Source organism: Lacerta agilis, chromosome 4, assembly GCF_009819535.1.
Source record: "Lacerta agilis isolate rLacAgi1 chromosome 4, rLacAgi1.pri, whole genome shotgun sequence".
Taxonomy (NCBI): Eukaryota; Metazoa; Chordata; class Lepidosauria; order Squamata; family Lacertidae; genus Lacerta; species Lacerta agilis.
Genome location: NC_046315.1, coordinates 53,635,729 through 53,653,938, shown reverse-complemented (window position 1 = coordinate 53,653,938; position 18,210 = coordinate 53,635,729). Strand labels below are relative to the sequence as shown.

General features: G+C 41.2%; 1 protein-coding gene across 1 annotated transcript; it reads left to right on the top strand.

Annotated features, from left to right (window-relative positions):
* Positions 1–137: 137 nt before the first annotated feature.
* On the top strand, positions 138–9,674 carry ZBTB21 (zinc finger and BTB domain containing 21). Its single transcript, XM_033147072.1, has 3 exons — positions 138–196; positions 3,283–3,399; positions 5,982–9,674. Exon 3 carries the CDS (start codon positions 5,995–5,997, stop codon positions 9,148–9,150), a length of 3,156 nt encoding a protein of 1,051 aa, XP_033002963.1. The 5' UTR covers positions 138–196; positions 3,283–3,399; positions 5,982–5,994; the 3' UTR covers positions 9,151–9,674.
* Positions 9,675–18,210: the final 8,536 nt, after the last annotated feature.

Below are 18,210 nucleotides of genomic sequence, written 5' to 3'. Positions count from 1 at the left end.
TTAATGAAAATAGTTATGGGCTTGAACTTACACTGGTACCTGAAAAACTGTGATTTAGGTTTGTCCTTGTTGGTCTAGGTTATTGCTGCTTTGTTAACTCCCCAATTTTTGTATTTTACGCATGTCAGCTCTAAAGTATTTTATGCATGTCAGCTCTAAAGTATGCCCTGTAGACCTCAAATGGGCTTACTCCCAGGTAAGTTGGTATGAAATTGAAGCCTTACTGTAATATTGTGATGGTTTATTATTATTATTTTTTAAATCAGAAATTTGCTTTATTGTCATGTGATTGATTCAGATAAAATAGCATTATCTCATCATTGCTTTATAGTCAAAAATAAAAGGAGAGAGAAATGAGAAATCATAGCACAAATGCATGTGTACAGATAAATAATCTATTAAGATTATTGATAAGTTATTAATGGATAGCTGACAGAGAGTGGAAGAATATATGGAAATAAATTCTTTAAAAATGGTGCGTAGAATCGAAAATAAAGCAGAAAATCTAAAATGGAGAGTCTCCAAATGAAAGAGCTGTTTAATTATCAAATCACTGTGATTGAGTTATAATGGGTAAATATTATCTTCAGTTTTCTCATTCCATTGACTTATGAAAAAAGTCCAGTGCTCTGTGGACTTATTCTCATGTTGATCTATGTCTTCTCTTCTTAGATGTGCATTTTAATGCATGTTATTACTTGTCATTTATTTTCTAACCAGACATTTAACTGAACACATGCTTTGATCTTCCTGTATTTTGCAATGTAATTCTGGCAAGAGCTAGGAGAGTTACAGTTGCTTCAAAATCAATTAGTCTCACTTCAGATTTCAGGTACCAAAGAGGAGAAGATTTTATGGTGTGTGTGTGTGTGTGTGTGTGTATCTTGGGGCAGGGGGTGGGGACTTTTGTAGTTTAAAGTTAGGATATAAATGTGATAAAGAAATACAGTGTGGTGCTATCCAATACCATTGCCTGCTGAAATCAACTTGACCATACTGATGCCAAATCCAGCCACACAGACCAACAAGAACTAACTTGAGATCCAGCTAGGTCAGCTATAGAATCTGCAACTTCAATCCCAGAACTGTTTTCATTACAAGGTGCCAGCCCTGGGATACACAAAAATAAAGTGTATCTGGCCATGTCCTTTGTGCTGCCCAGCCGTCTTTTGAATAACTGCAACCAGCCCATACAAATAAAGCATTCTGTTTAGATTTAATTTCAGTGGGCCCAAGCAGATGTGCCAGAACAGCTTCATGCAGAACATGAGTTTTGTGATACTTCTAGCAAATGTATGTCCCAATATGATACAATGGTATCTAGTCATCTAAGTGAAAACTGATTGCGTATACAAATAAAACAACCCTTAACACACAAAGTAACACAAAAGAGTCTGAGGAATACAGGGTTACTGCTCATTGCAGGAGCAGGTGACAAAATAACAATGCCATCAGTTTCAGCCAATATCCTGCCTTAAATCGTCTGAACAAGATGATGAAATTCAAGTAAATGAGATGGGAAGGTTTTCCTGGATAAAGTTGCTTTATATGTAGGTGCCACAACTGAAAAGGCCCTACCACTTATGCTCAGCCACCACACTTCAAGGCAATGAGGGCATTCACTGAAGTTTTTGCTCACAATGGGCCAAGTACAGGGGAAGAAGCATGTGTTAATAAAAATGGACCACTTCTGCTCTGCCCCCTTCTCACTTTAGTCACACAAGGGCACAAAGTTAAAACAATCCAAAATTCTAGGGAAACAAAAGTGCTGGTGGAGTACAGTTGTTCCTTTCCCAGCATGCTTTGCCATTTCACTGGGAAGGCAGTCATGGAGAAGAAGCCCTTGGTGTGAATTTCTTGGCCACACCACAGGAAAGAGAATCCCCAACTCAGAGTGACTATCCTGTGCTCCCAAGGTGAGGAAGGTAGAAGGCATCCTTGGGCATCAAAGTCAGACATCACCTAATGTGGCTATAATAGACCTTCAAGTGAGGGCCACCAAGTGTTTCCCTCTGAAGTCCTGCTTGTGTCAAAGACAGGGTTGTGAAAAGCTAAAATGAAGATTGATGACAAGACTATTATCCCCCCCCTCCCACTTTGCCTCTCTTGTGCTTGAGTAATGCAGGCTGCTTTCTCCATGCTCTGCTCTAATACTTGAAGTGAACTAAGCTGGGGATTGTGCATGCACACGAAAGCTCATACCAAGAACAAACTTAGTTGGTCTCTAAGGTGCTACTGGAAGGAATTTCCTATTTTTTATTTTGTTTTGAGCTGGGGAAAGCAGTTGAGAGATGTGAAGTGCGGGTGGGGTGGGTTTTTCCTCACAAAGTGTTCAGTTGTATGCTTTGGGCTTAATTACATGTGCTTTAGGGCTAGTAGGAGATGAGAACTAAAGTGGTAATCCAAAAATATTGACAGAAGAGGGTTTTTAAGAACCTTTGAAGGAAGAGAGAAGTTGCATCATGAAGGTGTTCTTAGTGAGCATTCTTGACATAAGGAGTGGAAGGGAGAAAGAGCACAGTTGTTTAAGTGAGCAGGAAACTTTTAAATAGCTGGCAGGGTGGAATGAAGGCCATGGGTAGTGATATATCAAGATACAGTAGTGCAGATAGCATGGTTCAAAGCCATGGAGGACTGCACTTCACAGGTGAGGGTGAGGTGTTTTTACGCAAATGGACAAGAAACCAGTGCAGGTGTTTATGCAGGATGTCGCATACTGTAGGATGAACAGCAACATTGGTAAACAGGTCTTGCTTCAGTACCCAGCATGGTCAACTAAATTCTGGGCCTCACCAGCTCCAGGAGACCTAAACTAAACTAAACAAATGGATGGCCCTGTGCTGTACAGAAGTGGTGGTGAAAATATACAGCCAGTGTTGCAGTGATCATCTTTTTTCCAGTACCTCTGTACACCTGGGCAAGTGCTTGATAAGTCTGAGATAAAACTAAGGGGCACAACTTGCTCAGGGGCCTCCTTTCTCGCTCCTGACACTGCTAAGCAGCGGGAAAGAAAACAAAGCCAAAACCTGACTTGTAATATAAGAACATGGGCAGAATGAGTGGGAGCAAAAGTTTGTTTATGACTGGCCACTTGTGGACATTTGAAGGAAACAAACCACAGGCCCATGTGTTGACACATTGTGACATGTCAGGCTTTGGTTGGTGGATTGTTTCTTCCCCTGTGCAGTGCAGTAATGGAGGAGGAGCAAAGCACCTGAAAATGTGAAATTTTCACACACTGATAAAAATTTTTTTTCAAGCAAGCTGTTTTATCTCCCCCAGATCATCTGAGATGCAGACCTGAAAGTAACTGCAAATTAAGGAAGAAATGCAATCCTGAATCTTTCTGCCGTTTTTGAGCATGTTCTAAATTCAAGAAGAGAGAAGGAAGGTCTTACGGTATGTTTTATTTTTAAATTACAATTGTTTTAAGATTATACTTTTTTGAGAAATTTCATTTTGTTTAGAGAGCATGCCTGTTGGTGGGACACTGCTGGAATGGGAGCCCTGCTAGACACACCTTGCAAGGCAGAAATGAGGGTGAAGGAACAGTTTCTGTTCTGTCTTTTCTGGGCATTCCCTCCTTCCTTCACTCTCCATTTTGGAACTGTTTCCTTCCCACTGTTTCCAAGGAAAATCACGTAGGTGAGCTCCAGGGCTAACATATGTTTTCCCTGGTTTGGGGAGCAGTGTGTCCGGGGGCTGGAGATACTATGGGTCTTTCAGATCCATGCCTTCACCAGATCTGCCACCAGCACGCCCCTTTTGTGACTCTTCTCGTGTTGGAAGTCCATTGTCAATGAGGCAAGAACCATGGAGGTTTTCATGTCAAGCGAGTGCTCAGGGCCGTCTTAAGCATATCCGGCGCTGTGGTGCAAAGATCCCTCCGGCACCCCTCCCCCATTTCCCAGAGTTGTCAACCTTTTCCCAAGCCTCTGCGGGGATTACTCTCCTCCCGCGGAGGCTTGGGAAGGAAGCTGCATGCCCACCAGACATATGGTTGACGGGGCACAGCTGGCAGGCGTGCAGGGAAAGGGGAGGCCGCCGGCAAAGCCGCACAGCTCCCCCACTCTCTGGGGCGCCCCTGAGAGACAACGCGCCAGTAAGCCCAATAGGAAAGACGGCTCTGCAGGTGCTACCCAAGATTGGACCTTCCCCTCTGGGGGCAAATCTCTCTCTCTCCACCCTTGAAGTGGGAGGTCTGAAACACTTTAACGCCCCTGAGATGCTTTCCCAAAGGACATAGCATTGGAGGATAATAGTAAAATTAGCTGGAGAAAAGCTAGCCCATTTTGGATGCAAGGCTATAGCTAAGCCTTACATGAATGAGCAGAGGGAACCTGCAGTTTATGTTGCTAGGCTACATCTCTTCATTTACAGCCATTGGCCATTCTGGTTGGGGCTGATGGATGTTGTAGTCCCACACAGGTTTCCACTGCTGAATTATATTAATAAGAACTGTTCCTAAAGTTTTCTTCACTTCTTTTCTGCTGCATAGCTCATGATACATATAGGTGTTCAACCCTCCTGCTCTTGACACAGCCTTGTACACTTGAGTCAGCCTTGCTCTAACACACAATCCTATACTTGTTTATCTGGAGGAAAGTTCCCTCTGAATTCAGTGAGACTTATAAGTCCACTATCTTACTGAACAGTAACCTTCTTACTCTCTCTCTCTCTCTCTTTTTAAGATGAATCATCTTGGGTTTTATTGCTTGGGCTGGAACAAAATTATAATATGATTGCCTATATAATTTTGTTCATGTAATCCTTATGACAGTTGTTTCATGAGACTGTCAGTAAAAAAAAAAAGGATGGAACTGGAACAATACTTGCCTTAAGCTATACATGTAAGATACAAAAGGCTCAATTTCCCAAACATTGGGCTGGAGCCAGACTAGGTTAGTTGCGCTTGATTACCATTGAAAGCAATGGGATTTAAGCCATATTGATTACAATTTGAACAGACTAATTTAGTATCAATCCAAGCCAGCCTTCACATGTCTACAGTGGGATTGAAACTATACAGCACAGTCCATGCTTACTTAGTAATACGTCCTGCTGTGTTGACTATATCTTTCTCCTTAGTAAGTATATTTAGAACTGTGCCCTTAATATTTGGTTAGAAATTCATGGGGGGTTTCCCCCCAGAATCTGACTTTTAAGTATTTGCATGCAGTTTGCTTTCATATTTTGGATTCTTTTTTGTTACAGAACAGGAGGGAATACCTAAACACATTTTTTGAACTCTGCTAGCTACTGTATGTAGTAATCACTACATTGGGGTGCCTTTTTATAAAGATAAGTTAGCTTTCACATGCCTAGAATCGTATCTGGTTGTTGTTGTTGTTTGCATTTATGAATTGCTACTGATAAGGCATCCTGGAGTGATTTGCAATACAATAAAACAAATATAAAACAGTTAAAACAATTGCATATATAAAAATAGCTATATATAAAACAGTTTAAAATGGCAGCAAATACATGAAATCAATTACTGTGCACTAGGCTAGGCCTGTTGTAGTGGCTTACTGTGGGAGGAACTCAACTTGCACTCTTCTGTTCATTCTGTGTTTGCAAGCATTGCTGCCAGATGGAAAATCCCCCCTCTCCTCCTTCCTCATGTTGTTCTGGGGGTTTACCTGGCTTTCCAGAGTGGATTTGGGAAGAGAAATGCCCACACGGCACTAAAAGGAGCCCTTCTGATGGCTTTTGTTAACACACCAGGTTAGTTGAATCAGGGTCGATATATTGTTGTTTTAACTCCCATGGTGTATTAGGCATATCATCTTCCCTCTGTCTCCAAAGGAAAACAGATTACTATTTATATATTGACTTTTCAGTCTGTTACTGGAGAAGAAACCCTTACTTTTACAGCTTTCTTTCTTTCTCTTTCTTTCTTTCTTTCTTTCTTTCTTTCTTTCTTTCTTTCTTGTAAATGTACCTAAACACTATTGGTTTTATTTTTTCTTGTCTTTCAGGTATACCTAAATCATGGAGGGACTCTTGCATTATATAAATCCAGCACATGCTATTTCTCTCCTAAGTGCTTTAAATGAGGAACGACTAAAAGGGCAACTTTGTGATGTTGTTCTGATAGTGGGAGACCAAAAATTTCGAGCTCATAAAAATGTTCTGGCTGCCAGCAGTGAATATTTTCAGTCTCTGTTCACTAAAAAAGAAAATGAGTCTCAGTCAGTGTTTCAGCTTGACTTTTGTGAACCGGATACTTTCGACAATGTATTAAACTACATTTACTCATCATCCTTGTTTGTTGAGAAAAGTAGCCTTGCTGGTGTGCAAGAAGTGGGCTACAGTCTTGGAATTTCCTTTCTTACTAACATTGTTTCCAAAAGTCCTCAAATTCCATTGCCTGCATGTCCTATTAAAAAAATATTTTTCCAAGAGGATGATGAAAGCAGTTCCCAGAAAAGAAGTGTCATAGTTTGTCAGAGCAAAAATGAAGCACAGGGAAAAAATGTTGGTCAAACCTCACATGATGTAAGCCATAATTCTAAGTCCTTGTCCCCAGTTGCTGTCAAACCTAAGCGGCCACAATCTACACAGCCAACTGAGTTTCTACATAGCCTATCGCAAAATGAAAGGAGATGGCTGAAAGACAGTTCTTTAAGATACTCCAAGTCCCATGAACATTCTTCGGCTACAGCAGATGATCAAAGCAGAACTAAAAGGAATGCAGTATTGTCACAGAAAACATCAGTAGAGAAAGAAGTGGGAGCAGACGAAGCAGGAGGAAGTGATCAGTTCCTAAGAGGAAAGGCAGCAGAAGTACCTTTGAAAAGACCTTGTCCACCAGTCTTATCATTACGTAGCTGCTCTGAATCCACATTTTTGTTGAGAGAGACAGGAAAAGGAGCTGGTCCAGGGGAAGACAGGAATTTGCTGTACTATTCAAAGTTAGGATTAGTGATCCCATCTAAGGTATCTGGTCCTGCGAACCAAAGTATTGACAGGAGTGGGCCACTTGTAAAAAGTCTCCTTCGAAGGTCATTGTCCATGGATAGTCAAGTTCCTGTTTATTCGCCTTCTGTTGACTTCAAGTTTTCTCAAGGACCTTCAGTGGTGAACAACGCACAAGGGAGAATGTTAAATGTAATGTCACAAAAGCCACCTGTGAAAGACTCTTCAGGAGAAGCAGCTCCTGGTGACAAGACACATGTAATGTACCCCCATCGCCTTAGGTCCTTTAGTGCCTCCCAGTCTGGAGACAGGGAGGTCGCTTCACCTCTTAGAGAAATACGGATTAAAACAGAACCTAGCAGTCCACTTTCAGAGCCTTCTGAAATAATAAGAATTACTGTTGGGGATGCTTCATCATCTCCCAATAAGATTAATGCTTTTAAAACAGAAGATGATCATAAGGATCTCAGTAGACTCCCAGCTAAAAGGAGGTTTCAAGCAGACAGAAGGCTACCACTCAAAAAAATTAAAGTGGATGAACATGCTTCCCCTGGGTCCGAGGACAATTTTGAGGAAAACTCAAATCCTACACCCCGTGATGCTGATTTCCCAGATTCTGACATTAGCAAAGATGAATATAGTGAGCTGGAAGAAACAAAGCCTAACAAAAAGTTTAAGTGCAAACATTGCCTTAAGATATTCAGGTCAACAGCAGGCCTTCATCGTCATGTCAATATGTACCACAACCCTGAAAAACCCTATTCTTGTGATATTTGTGATAAGAGATTTCATACAAACTTCAAAGTTTGGACGCATTGCCAGACACAGCATGGAATCGTGAAGAACCCTTCACCTGCTTCCAGTTCCCACGCTATCTTGGATGAAAAGTTCCAAAGGAAATTAATTGATATAGTGAGGGAGCGAGAGATTAAAAAGGCCCTGATTGTCAAGCTAAGGCGTGGCAAGCAAGGTTTTCAGGGACAGGCTGGTTCACAAGCACAGCAAGTCATCAAAAGAAACCTGAGGTCGAGAACCAGAGGAGCCTATGTATGTACCTACTGTGGGAAGGCATATCGCTTCCTCTCACAGTTCAAGCAGCATATAAAAATGCATCCAGGGGAAAAACCAGTTGGAGGAAATAAGCCACTTAAGCCCAAAGAGGAACCTCGCGTCGAAAGCCCAGTAGAAAACAAAAAAGTTTACCAGTGCCGCCTTTGTCATGCTAATTTTCCCTCTCTTATTGAACAGGGGAATCATGAGCGGCTCTGCCGGAATGCAACCGTCTGCCCATACTGCAGCCTCCGTTTTTCTTCTCTAAACCTGAAGCATGACCACGAAATGGCATGCGAATACAAGAAGCTCACCTGCCTAGAATGCATGCGCACTTTCAAATCCTCTTTCAGTATTTGGCGTCACCAGGTTGAGGTTCACAATCAAAATACCATGGCTCCGACAGAGAATCTGTCTCTGCCGGTCCTGGAACACAACGGCGAAGTGAGTGGCACTTCCAGGCTGCATTCTCAGCTGGAGCCGAACAAGACGAACAGCTTCGTTGCAGCCAAAGACGACAGCGTGTTCAGCGACTCCTCCGAGCAGATTAATTTTGACTCGGAAGATTCCTCATGCCTCCCCGAAGATCTGAGTGTCTCCAAGCAGTTTAAAATCCAAATCAAAGAAGAGCCTGCAGATGATTTAGAAGAGGAGGTCTCTGAAGGCAACCAGGAACACAAGGAAACCATCTCCAATAAAGACACTGGCTTGTGGCCTTGTGAAAAATGTGGGAAAATCTTTACAGTACACAAGCAGCTAGAGCGCCACCAGGAGCTTTTGTGTTCTGTGAAGCCCTTCATTTGCCATGTATGCAACAAGGCCTTCCGCACCAATTTCCGCCTCTGGAGTCACTTCCAGTCCCACATGGCACAAGCCACGGAGGAGCCTGTGCGAAAGGAACCTGAGATTTACGCACCAGCTAATTCTCCGTCACCCCCACCCTTGCCTCCTCCCCCACCCCTTCCCAAAATACAACCTTTGGAACCCGATAGCCCTACGGGGTTGTCAGAAACTCCTTCAGCTGAGAAATTATTTGTCCCTCAGGAATCGGACACACTCTTTTACCACGCTCCACCACTTTCAGCGATCACTTTCAAAAGACAGTATATGTGCAAACTCTGCCATAGGACATTCAAAACTGCATTTAGTCTTTGGAGTCATGAACAGACACACAATTAAAAGGAGAAGAAGGCATAAAGAATGCCTACAAGGGATTTTTAAGATTTAATTTCCCTGATGTTTCTGAAGTTACAGCATTTGAAATGAAGTTTTATATATATAAAGGGACAAGAACCCTCAGCAATTAAATTTGACATTTGTGGTGCAGCTTTGGATGTGGAGATTAAGGTAAACTCAATTTATTGTTAGTAAATTGCTCACATTTTAAGGCGTTGTGGTCTAGGATTTCCTACTTAATGAATAATTGCATTCATTTAAATCTGGTTACATGTTCTTTATCCTGTGATCCTGGTATATATGGATTTATATACCAGTAAAAAGGCAACAGCAAGTTAAAAGAGTTTAGAATAATGCGAATCCTGAAAAAAATTTATTGTTTTCGCAGAGATTAATTCTCTCATGGGCGCCATAGAAATATTCGTCATTCATTTGATGTTAAGTTGAGAATTTTGCTGTGTTGACCTTGATCTTATTAAACGTTAGCAATAACAAATAAAACCTCATTTGAGTTAACTTGACCCTTATTGAAAACTGATTAACATGGAGTTTTTGGGTTACTGGAATTTTCTGTATGGATATTGTGCAAGATACATTACAATTAAATGTTAGCAATATGTGAATATTTGGATTTTTATATATAAAGTAGCAGCCAGCCTGCTTCCAGCCATTTTAAAGCATTTTTGAAGGAAGAGTATCAAAATGAAGATGCTTTATTTGGGCCTCAGAGGCCGATATTCTATAGATATTTTGGTAACTAGACAATGTGCTAAGCAACTGCCAACTGATATCCTAATGCAAACTATATTACTGTTTTAAATACAAAACAGCATTGAGTGGATGTCAAAAAATAAGTTGTGCTATGTTTCTTCTGATTTGTATTGGTGTGGATGTGTTTTATTACAGTGGAATGTATGACTACTGTATGCTAGTTCTGAAAAGGAGAAGCAAATGCAGTTTTTTTGGTGGTGAGCTCTGCTGAGACTACAAGAAAGTTTTTTTTGGGGGGGGGAGTTCAGATGTAAATATTTACATATGTATAAGTGAATACAATAAAAACACGGAACCTCTATTAAATATAACTAGTTCGGAAAGGAAAATGCAGTACCACAAATGTATTTCACAAATAATGAGCAGAATGTTTCTCTTACCCTGTATCAAACTTTGAGTATCTTTTCGTTTTGTACTTAAATAAAAAAAGATTGTTTAAAGCATATGAAGTACAATCCAATGCTCACTTAGGCATGCTTAAGGCCTATGGGTTGTATTCAACGCTGTTGTTCCACTTGTACAGCAGACTTCTAACTTGTGCAATATAATGTCCCCTATTCACCTGCAGACCCCTCAAAATCTACTCCAGAGGCTTGGGAGACCCTCCAGAGTAGATTTAGGGGAGTAACGGGGAAGGTAAAGTTTTGTTGTGCAAGCGGAATTCTGTCACCCAGCGTTTGATAGGACTCGTTATTTTTGTGGGTCTAATCGTGCAGTAGATGGTGACATGCAGTCATACTTACCGTGTTAAAAACATGTAAATTCAACTTCATCCAATGCAATTTACACACACACCTATTTTTAGGACAAGGGTAGCCATATACCTTTTCCAAAGATCCTTGTGTGCTTAGATAATATGCACAAATAATTCTTGTACACATTAGGGTTCTCATTCGTTGACTTCACCTGTTGAAGTAAAGGGAGAAACCATTGGGTAGGCAAGTTCTGTGTGCACTTTGGTACTCATGCAGTTGGAAAAGACTACTGGAACTGGGTCATTGAGTTGTAGCAATGTAGCAGGGCACTTGCTCCCAAATGGCAAGGTAGCATCATTAATACAGATATCTCCCAGGAAGCTCTTACGGTTTTGTTTCCTACTCAGGAATCAATTTTTTCTTTTTTTAAAGGAATCAACATTTAAAACTAATGAATTGCTAGTTGCATTTTAAACTTGATCTAATAGACTCACCCTCACAGTTCATTCTAAGGTATGAATGCTGTAGTTGAATTGTAGTGAATTGTTTTCTGAAGAATAGTGTATTGGAAGCTGCTTTTGAAACTCAGCTATATATTAAAAGCAGCTTCTGATGAAGCAGGGGGAACTGCTCTTCAGAAATGCAAATAAAATAGCTCATTACCTGTGTGGATCTTCCATGGTTCCATTTTAAGATCCAACAGGTTGTGAGGCATACAAAACTTTGATCTTTCTTTCCTAAACTTTAAGATTTTGCATAGCTTTCAAGTGGAATAAGAACATCAAGTGATAAAAGCATGAGACTTAATTTCAGAGTTGTGGGTTCAAGCCCCTCGTTGGGTAAAAGATTCCTGCACTGCTGGGGGTTGGACAAGATGACCCTTTGGGTCCCTTTCAGCTCTGCAATTCTGTGATTCTGTGCAGTGTAATAGAACAGCCAGTTCTAAAAGTGGAAGCGAAGCCTATTGATTAGTAGCAAGACCTTTTCTCTTTGTGCTATAAGCAAATATTTGTATCAAAACTTTGCTTATTCCATACTTAAAAGGTATTTAGGGCAGTTCGCTCAGGGCTTTTCTCACACATTCCAGCATTCCTTACCCATATCTGTGTGTAGCACATAAATACCTTCTGCAGAAATAGTAGTAGGACCTTTTCCAACTGCTGTGATGAGAAATCTATGCTAGTTGCATCTTTTCTCCTTTAGTTTACATGTTGCATGTCTGCATATGTGTATCTGCCTAAGGATAGTCATGACTACTCTTATGTAGACAGCAACAGAAAGTGCAACTCAACCTACCTACAGTTTGTCCATTGGTTTTATACACAAAACACTATGCGGTCAATTTCATTCATCAGAACGTCACTGATGTTAGTTGCAGAACTTGCATTAATTTCAATGGATTGGAGTCAATATCATCCTTTCTAGATACCAGTATTTTATTCTAGCAGGGCTCCTGTGCCTTTAAGCAGCTATGGGACAGACCTTTTCCCCAGCTTTGACTCCGTACTGGGAATAGCTTCACCTATTGAATTTCTGCTTACAAGCCCTGCCAAAACCAGGTCCCCCCCACCTCAGTCCTAGAAAAGGGAAATATGCCTTCATAGCAGTGCTTTGTTAACTGAATCCTCAAGCATCTATAAAAGGGAAGTACTATGCCGGTCTAATGGTGCTTCACTAACTTAATCCTCAAGCAGAAACTTCAACAGGAGTTCTGCTATATTACTATTTGGGTTATAGTAAGAAATGGGGCTTTTTCTTAAAAAAATAATACTAAGGATTTTTGTTAGTTTCTAATGTTAGGTCTGTTTTTGTTACCCTTTTCCACATCAGTTCTTGTTTATTAACTGTTTTAAAAAAAACAACCTGCCTCTCAGAATACTTTTTGGGTACATGTTTATAGACAGAGATTTTCCCTCTAGGTTTTTAATCCAATACTTTAAAGAGCTGTAAGAGTGTTTATTTTGCTGGACATGGAATAAATATGCTTCTGCTTAAAGATTAATATATGTTTTAAAAGTTATAAATTATGGAATATGTTGCTTATTATATACCTTAAATCTTCAAGGAATATATTTAGTTTGACCATAATAAAAATAAAGTGAAAACTATTGATTCGTTATTTATCATGTTTAATTCTGCAGTGCTGTAATGAAATACTAAAATAGTCTCATTCTACACAAGAAAAGGCTTTGGCCTTCTGTTTGAGTATATATTTTTATCAAATAAAGTTCACAATCTCTCAAACTGAGGGATTTTGGGTATTAACATGAGAAAAATATGCAGATTTTAAATACTTATTTTACAATACTTATTTAGGTCTGTTGCTAAAATGGACAAAATTCAGCCCTGTTCCAAATAGTCAATTAATGTCAACATGTTCAGAAGTAGCCCTTGAAATTAAAGTAATTTCAGACTTGTGTAATAAGAGTATTCCTCCAGAAAAGCTTAATCAACATCTGGAAATGGACATTTAATTCTGAAAGCACCAATACTTGAAAAAGTGTTTTTGGTTTTAAGCAAGTGCTTTGCTGAATTCTATCTACAAATAAATATATCCAAATGGTAATAACTGTGGAAAAACCTCATGGAAGCATTTCTCTAAAAAGGCTACATTTTTTTTAGCTAGCATGTAGATATTTAAACATACTAAGGAAATGTAGCATTACTTTTCTGTCTACCTTTCTTGGATTTTTCTGTATGGAAAGGAATGGTTATGAAAACATATTTTTTTTATATAAATGGATGCTTAAGTTATTCTCCACACACAGAGAGAGAGAGCACAACTATTAATGGCTCACTCACAATAGCCACACTTGGTTCAATGGGATAATTTCAGAGAATTGCATCTGGGTGTCACCCTTGTGATTATTTATTGGGATACCTTTATTTACTCTCCTATATTTGCAAGGGCAGTGCACATGATCTTGCCAGATCCCAAACCAAATTCAAGTTGAACTGGGATGCAGCTGGATTGGATTGAGGCAGCCCTGGGTCACATCAGGTCCACCTGGAGTGATCTGGGAGTTTCAAAGGGGGGGGCAGTCTAGCAGCAAGGGCAGCAACAGATGTGCAGGCAACCTGCATGTGTTATTCCCTCCCCCCCCCACTCGAAGACCTTGCTTAACCAGGGTTTTTAAACCTAATTAACAGCTGTGTACAGACCTGGATTGGTTGGGGCCCAGATCAGAGTTGGTTCAATCCCAGGTCAGATCAGGGCTGCTCCAAAGCAAATATTTCTCTCTCACACATTACACAGCTTTCCAAATTATAGTAATTCCTGCATTCAGAAGTGAGAAATCCAAATAAATTGCATTTAGCAACATGGTCAAAACTCTGAACCCAGCAACTTTGATTCCAAACCAGTTCCATGTATTGATTTGGACCACAACTTCAATGAAACTGTTTCAGACAGTTTTTCTGCATCTTTAGCACCATGTCTGAATTCTGAGCAGGCATAGGCAAACTCAGCCCTCCAGATGTTTTGGGACTACAACTCCCATCATCCCTGACCACTGGTCCTGTTAGCTAGGGATGATGGGAGTTGTCCCAAAACATCTGGATGGCCAAGTTTGCCTATGCCTGGGTTAGAGACACAAAGGATTGTTTTTTTAAGAGCTGAAAGTGGTTCTCCCACAGTTATTTGGTTCAGGAGATCTTTCAGGTTTCTAAAATGAAAAACCTTTCAAACCTGTTTATCAGGGCCATAGGAAGGTGTATCATAGGTAACAATGCCTTTACCATGTTTCTCTTGAAGAATGTTTTTATATCTTCGTCAACCCTAACCCATTGTCATTAGCAGCTGGTATGTGCCTATAGTCCTCTGTAACATTGTTTACATTTTCTTGCCTGAGTATTAGGGTAAAATAAACGTACATTTCTTTTTCCTACAATGGTAACTAGTTCATCAGTACTGAAACCTTGTATAGAGCTGAACCTTGCTGTAATAGTCTGGGCTGTAGTGTCATATACAGGTAACTCACAGCTTACGTGCATTTAACTTGTGCGCATTCAACTTTACACTCTTGGCAAATAAAAAACAAATAAAAAGGGGTCATCTGGTGGGTTTGGCAATTCCACTCGCCAATGCACTTAATGTGTTTTGACTATTTGTGATTTTGGCTTTATGTGTTATTCCTGGAACTTAACCCCTGTGTAAGTTAAGAGTTGCCTGTATTCTTATCTCAAAGATTTTGTATGGCTTAACTTGACCTGTGAAGGAACACTATCAAGATGAGCACTCCATGAGGTCCTTAACCATTTTACCACTTTATATCATGAAAAAACTATCTAAATTAAAGGCCTCCTATGGTGATATCATTTATTCTTAAAGGGGCCACTGTTGTCAACAGAACTCAATCTGCTTCTAATTGCAGCATTGGCACTTATATGGCAAACAATTAAATGCCTAGGTGTGAATATTGCTAATTCTTTTTATAGCTCTTGAACCTGATTGTGTGGACTGCACCAAGTTCTTGTTTTTGTGTCTGTTACATTTTAATTTAGTTTTGCATTTCATAGCACTTTGTTGGTTATACATACTGCCAAGTTACCTTTCAGCTGTCTGTGAACTGGTTGCTAATTTATTTTATCCCCTTCCTACAGCCAAAGGTCAAATCTAAATGGCTTGAGGGAAGTTTCAAAAGAAAATTAACAAAAAGGCCTAATTTTCTTGATAGTATTCCTATCTACTCTGGGGCTTCTTTAAAAGGGCAGCTGGAGTAGCCATCACCAACATGCAGAAAGGACTGTAACTTAACTTCTATTGACATTGCTTCTGATCTCAAACTAAAGATATATACAAATTTCATTTAAAAGGTCTGTTTTTATAATTATTTATATATTGTAGGCATTATACTGGTTTAATACATCTGTGCTGAATTTTAAGTAGCAATCCAATTAACTTTTTTAGGACTGAGAAATCCTGTTTTCAGAATCCCTTCTTTTAATGTAATGTTGCTGCTTTGTATTACTTTTCTACTGTATGTTTTCTTTACCTAGATCTTTATTAAGAAAATTTGGAGTAAAAATAAACATGTTCTTTCGAGTGATTCTGTCTCATGGGAGTCTAATATGAAATAGGCTGCCAGTGCTCCAGTTCTCATTAGGTGGCAGTAAGACCCTGCGATATCAGCGGAACTTATCACTAGTTTAATATGTTGCAGCATTGGGATACATAAATTTTGTATTTTCATGCCGTGAACTGCCCTGAGATTTTTGGATGAAGAGTGGTATACAAATTTTAAAAATTTCTGAAGTGCCACATGCAGCCCAGTTGTATGCAGAAATGCTTCCAGGGCCACCTGCCCTGTCCTTTCCACCCTTCCCCCCCTGCTACTGCAGTTCCTCCTTCCCTTTGCAGTACGGTAGTTTTCCCTGTTGCCCTGCCTGTGTACAGTAGTTACTTAAAGGCACACTCTGATTCTTGGGATCAATAGCTAGGCCAGCATAGTCTCCTTCCCCACTCTTGGCCCCCGTGTTTATAATGGAAGCTGGCAGCCCAGGCAACTGATGCTGAGATCTCATTAAAACCCAGCTGTGCAGTGGAATTAAACAGCATTTTTTCCTTAGCACTTAAAAATCCAAGCAATTGTCTTACTGTTAAGATAAGCAGCAGCTGAGATGGGCACCCTGGGCTCCAGTCAGAGAGCCAGGACACTTCATTCCCTCCCTCTGTTCTCCCATGGCTGCTTTCAGGAGGAGAAAATTAGCTTTTGAGATTCTTGGCAAATAATTGTGGCTCCAGAGCTCAAACTTCCCTGCTTTAGTTGGACAACCAGAAACCTGATGAGATGATCTGCTACATGCAAGTGAGGTCCTTCCAGGGATGCTTTGGGTTAAGTGTAAGCTTAACCCAGGTATATTTGGTTATTCTAAACCTACCTTCTAACCATGTGTCTTACCTGTCCCTTCACATTTATATATCTTAGCAGGTACCATTGTACTACAGACCCATAATGGGGTGGGTCTTTTCCTAATGTGTAAACATGCTGCATGGAGTTGACTGGAGAATGCACAGAGTACTTTCAAAAAGCATTTTCCCCACAGAGCATTCACAACGAGAAAAAAATTGTTTTATTTTACATAATCTCAATAACTCAAACAATAAGCATAAAACAAATACTTAGAAGTTGCAATCTATCACTTACCGGTATATAGGTAAGCATACTGTGTCCATACTTCTCTGCTGTTTTCTTGTTATCATAGGTTCCAAAATCACACCAGACCACACATTTATATAACAGTCTGACCTTTAGCCTCCTTCAGTTTGTAAGTCAACTTTTCTGTTATTGCCAAACTTTTCCAAGCCAAGGCAGCTCCCTTTAGCTCTTCCCAAAACCTGGCCACCTTTCGAGGAGCTGCCATCGAAAAATGCCCTATCAATTCTTTATTTTTTAGGTCTATATTTTGTCAAAGCTGTAACATTTCTGTTTTTGGTCTTGTGGTACATAGTTATGCAATGTCAAACCACTTGCTTCAACTGTCAGTCAAAGAGGTGACCCAAACATGGTCTATGTGCGACCATCTGAAAGCAGCCCTGTTTAGGGAAGTTTTCAATGTGTGACATTTTAATGTATTTTTAATCTTTGTTGGAAGCTGCCCAGAGTGGCTGGGGAGACCCAGCCAGATGGGCAGGGTACAAATAATAAATTGTTGTTGTTGTTCAGACACACAGCTGACCAATTTTAGGGAAATGCCTTTTGCTTAGCAGTTATACCACCTTTAAATAAGGCCAATCAATTTATCTGTGAACTTCAATAACGCTTTGTGGGTTTTGGGGGCATTATTAAAGTAATATTTTTAAGGGCCTTATCAAACAATGTGCCCTAAAACAAAACTATTTTGGCATGCCTGCCTCGAAACCTTGACAGCACTACGCGAAGGGCTAATGAGCCTCAGAGATGCACCGCAAGGCTGCGCGCGCAGGCTGAAATCGGACCTGACATCCGAGATGGTTTCCCATTATCCAGGCCGCTGGATAAGGTGGGCGCGACTGCAGCCCGCTGCTGCCCCTTTAAGGGCTGGGAAGGGCCGCCGAGGGATAAGGAGCCGCTGTTGCGTGAGAGGGGAGGGGATTTCCTCCTCCCCACAGGCGGCGGGGTAGCTTAGCTGAGAGCGGGACGACAATTCCCTCAACGCGTGGAGGCGGGACAGCTGCCGGGCCCCGAAGAGCCCCGCACATCGCGCAGGGATGCCCGGAGAGGAGAGGAGCAGAGCGAAGGCAGGATGCGGCTGCTGGCTCCTCCGCTTCCCGGGGCCGAGGAGCGCGCTTTGTTGGCAGCGCTTCTGAAGGCGCGCTTTGCTGCTCCTCCTCCTGCTCTTCCCGGCCGGCGGCTGCGGTAGCTGCGCGCGTGTGGCGCTGCTTGAAGGCTCGGCTGGGCAGGTCCTGCCCTGTGACGCGGGCTGCTGCTCCTCCTCCTCCTCGCGTCCCGCTCGCTGCTGGCTCCTCGCTCGGGCGACTTCTCTCGGGCGCCCTTCGCTGCTGAGGGAGACGAATGTCCTTCGCGAGCCCTTCCGTCGCCGGGGCGCCTCGGCCGGAGCCGCTGCTCGCTCTCGCCCCTCCTCAGGAGAGGGGATTCTTCGTCGTGGGCAGGCGGCG

Coding starts and splice junctions, on each gene's coding strand:
- ZBTB21 (XM_033147072.1), top strand. CDS start 5,995: ATGGAGGGACTCTTGCATTATATAAATCCAGCACATGCTATTTCTCTC.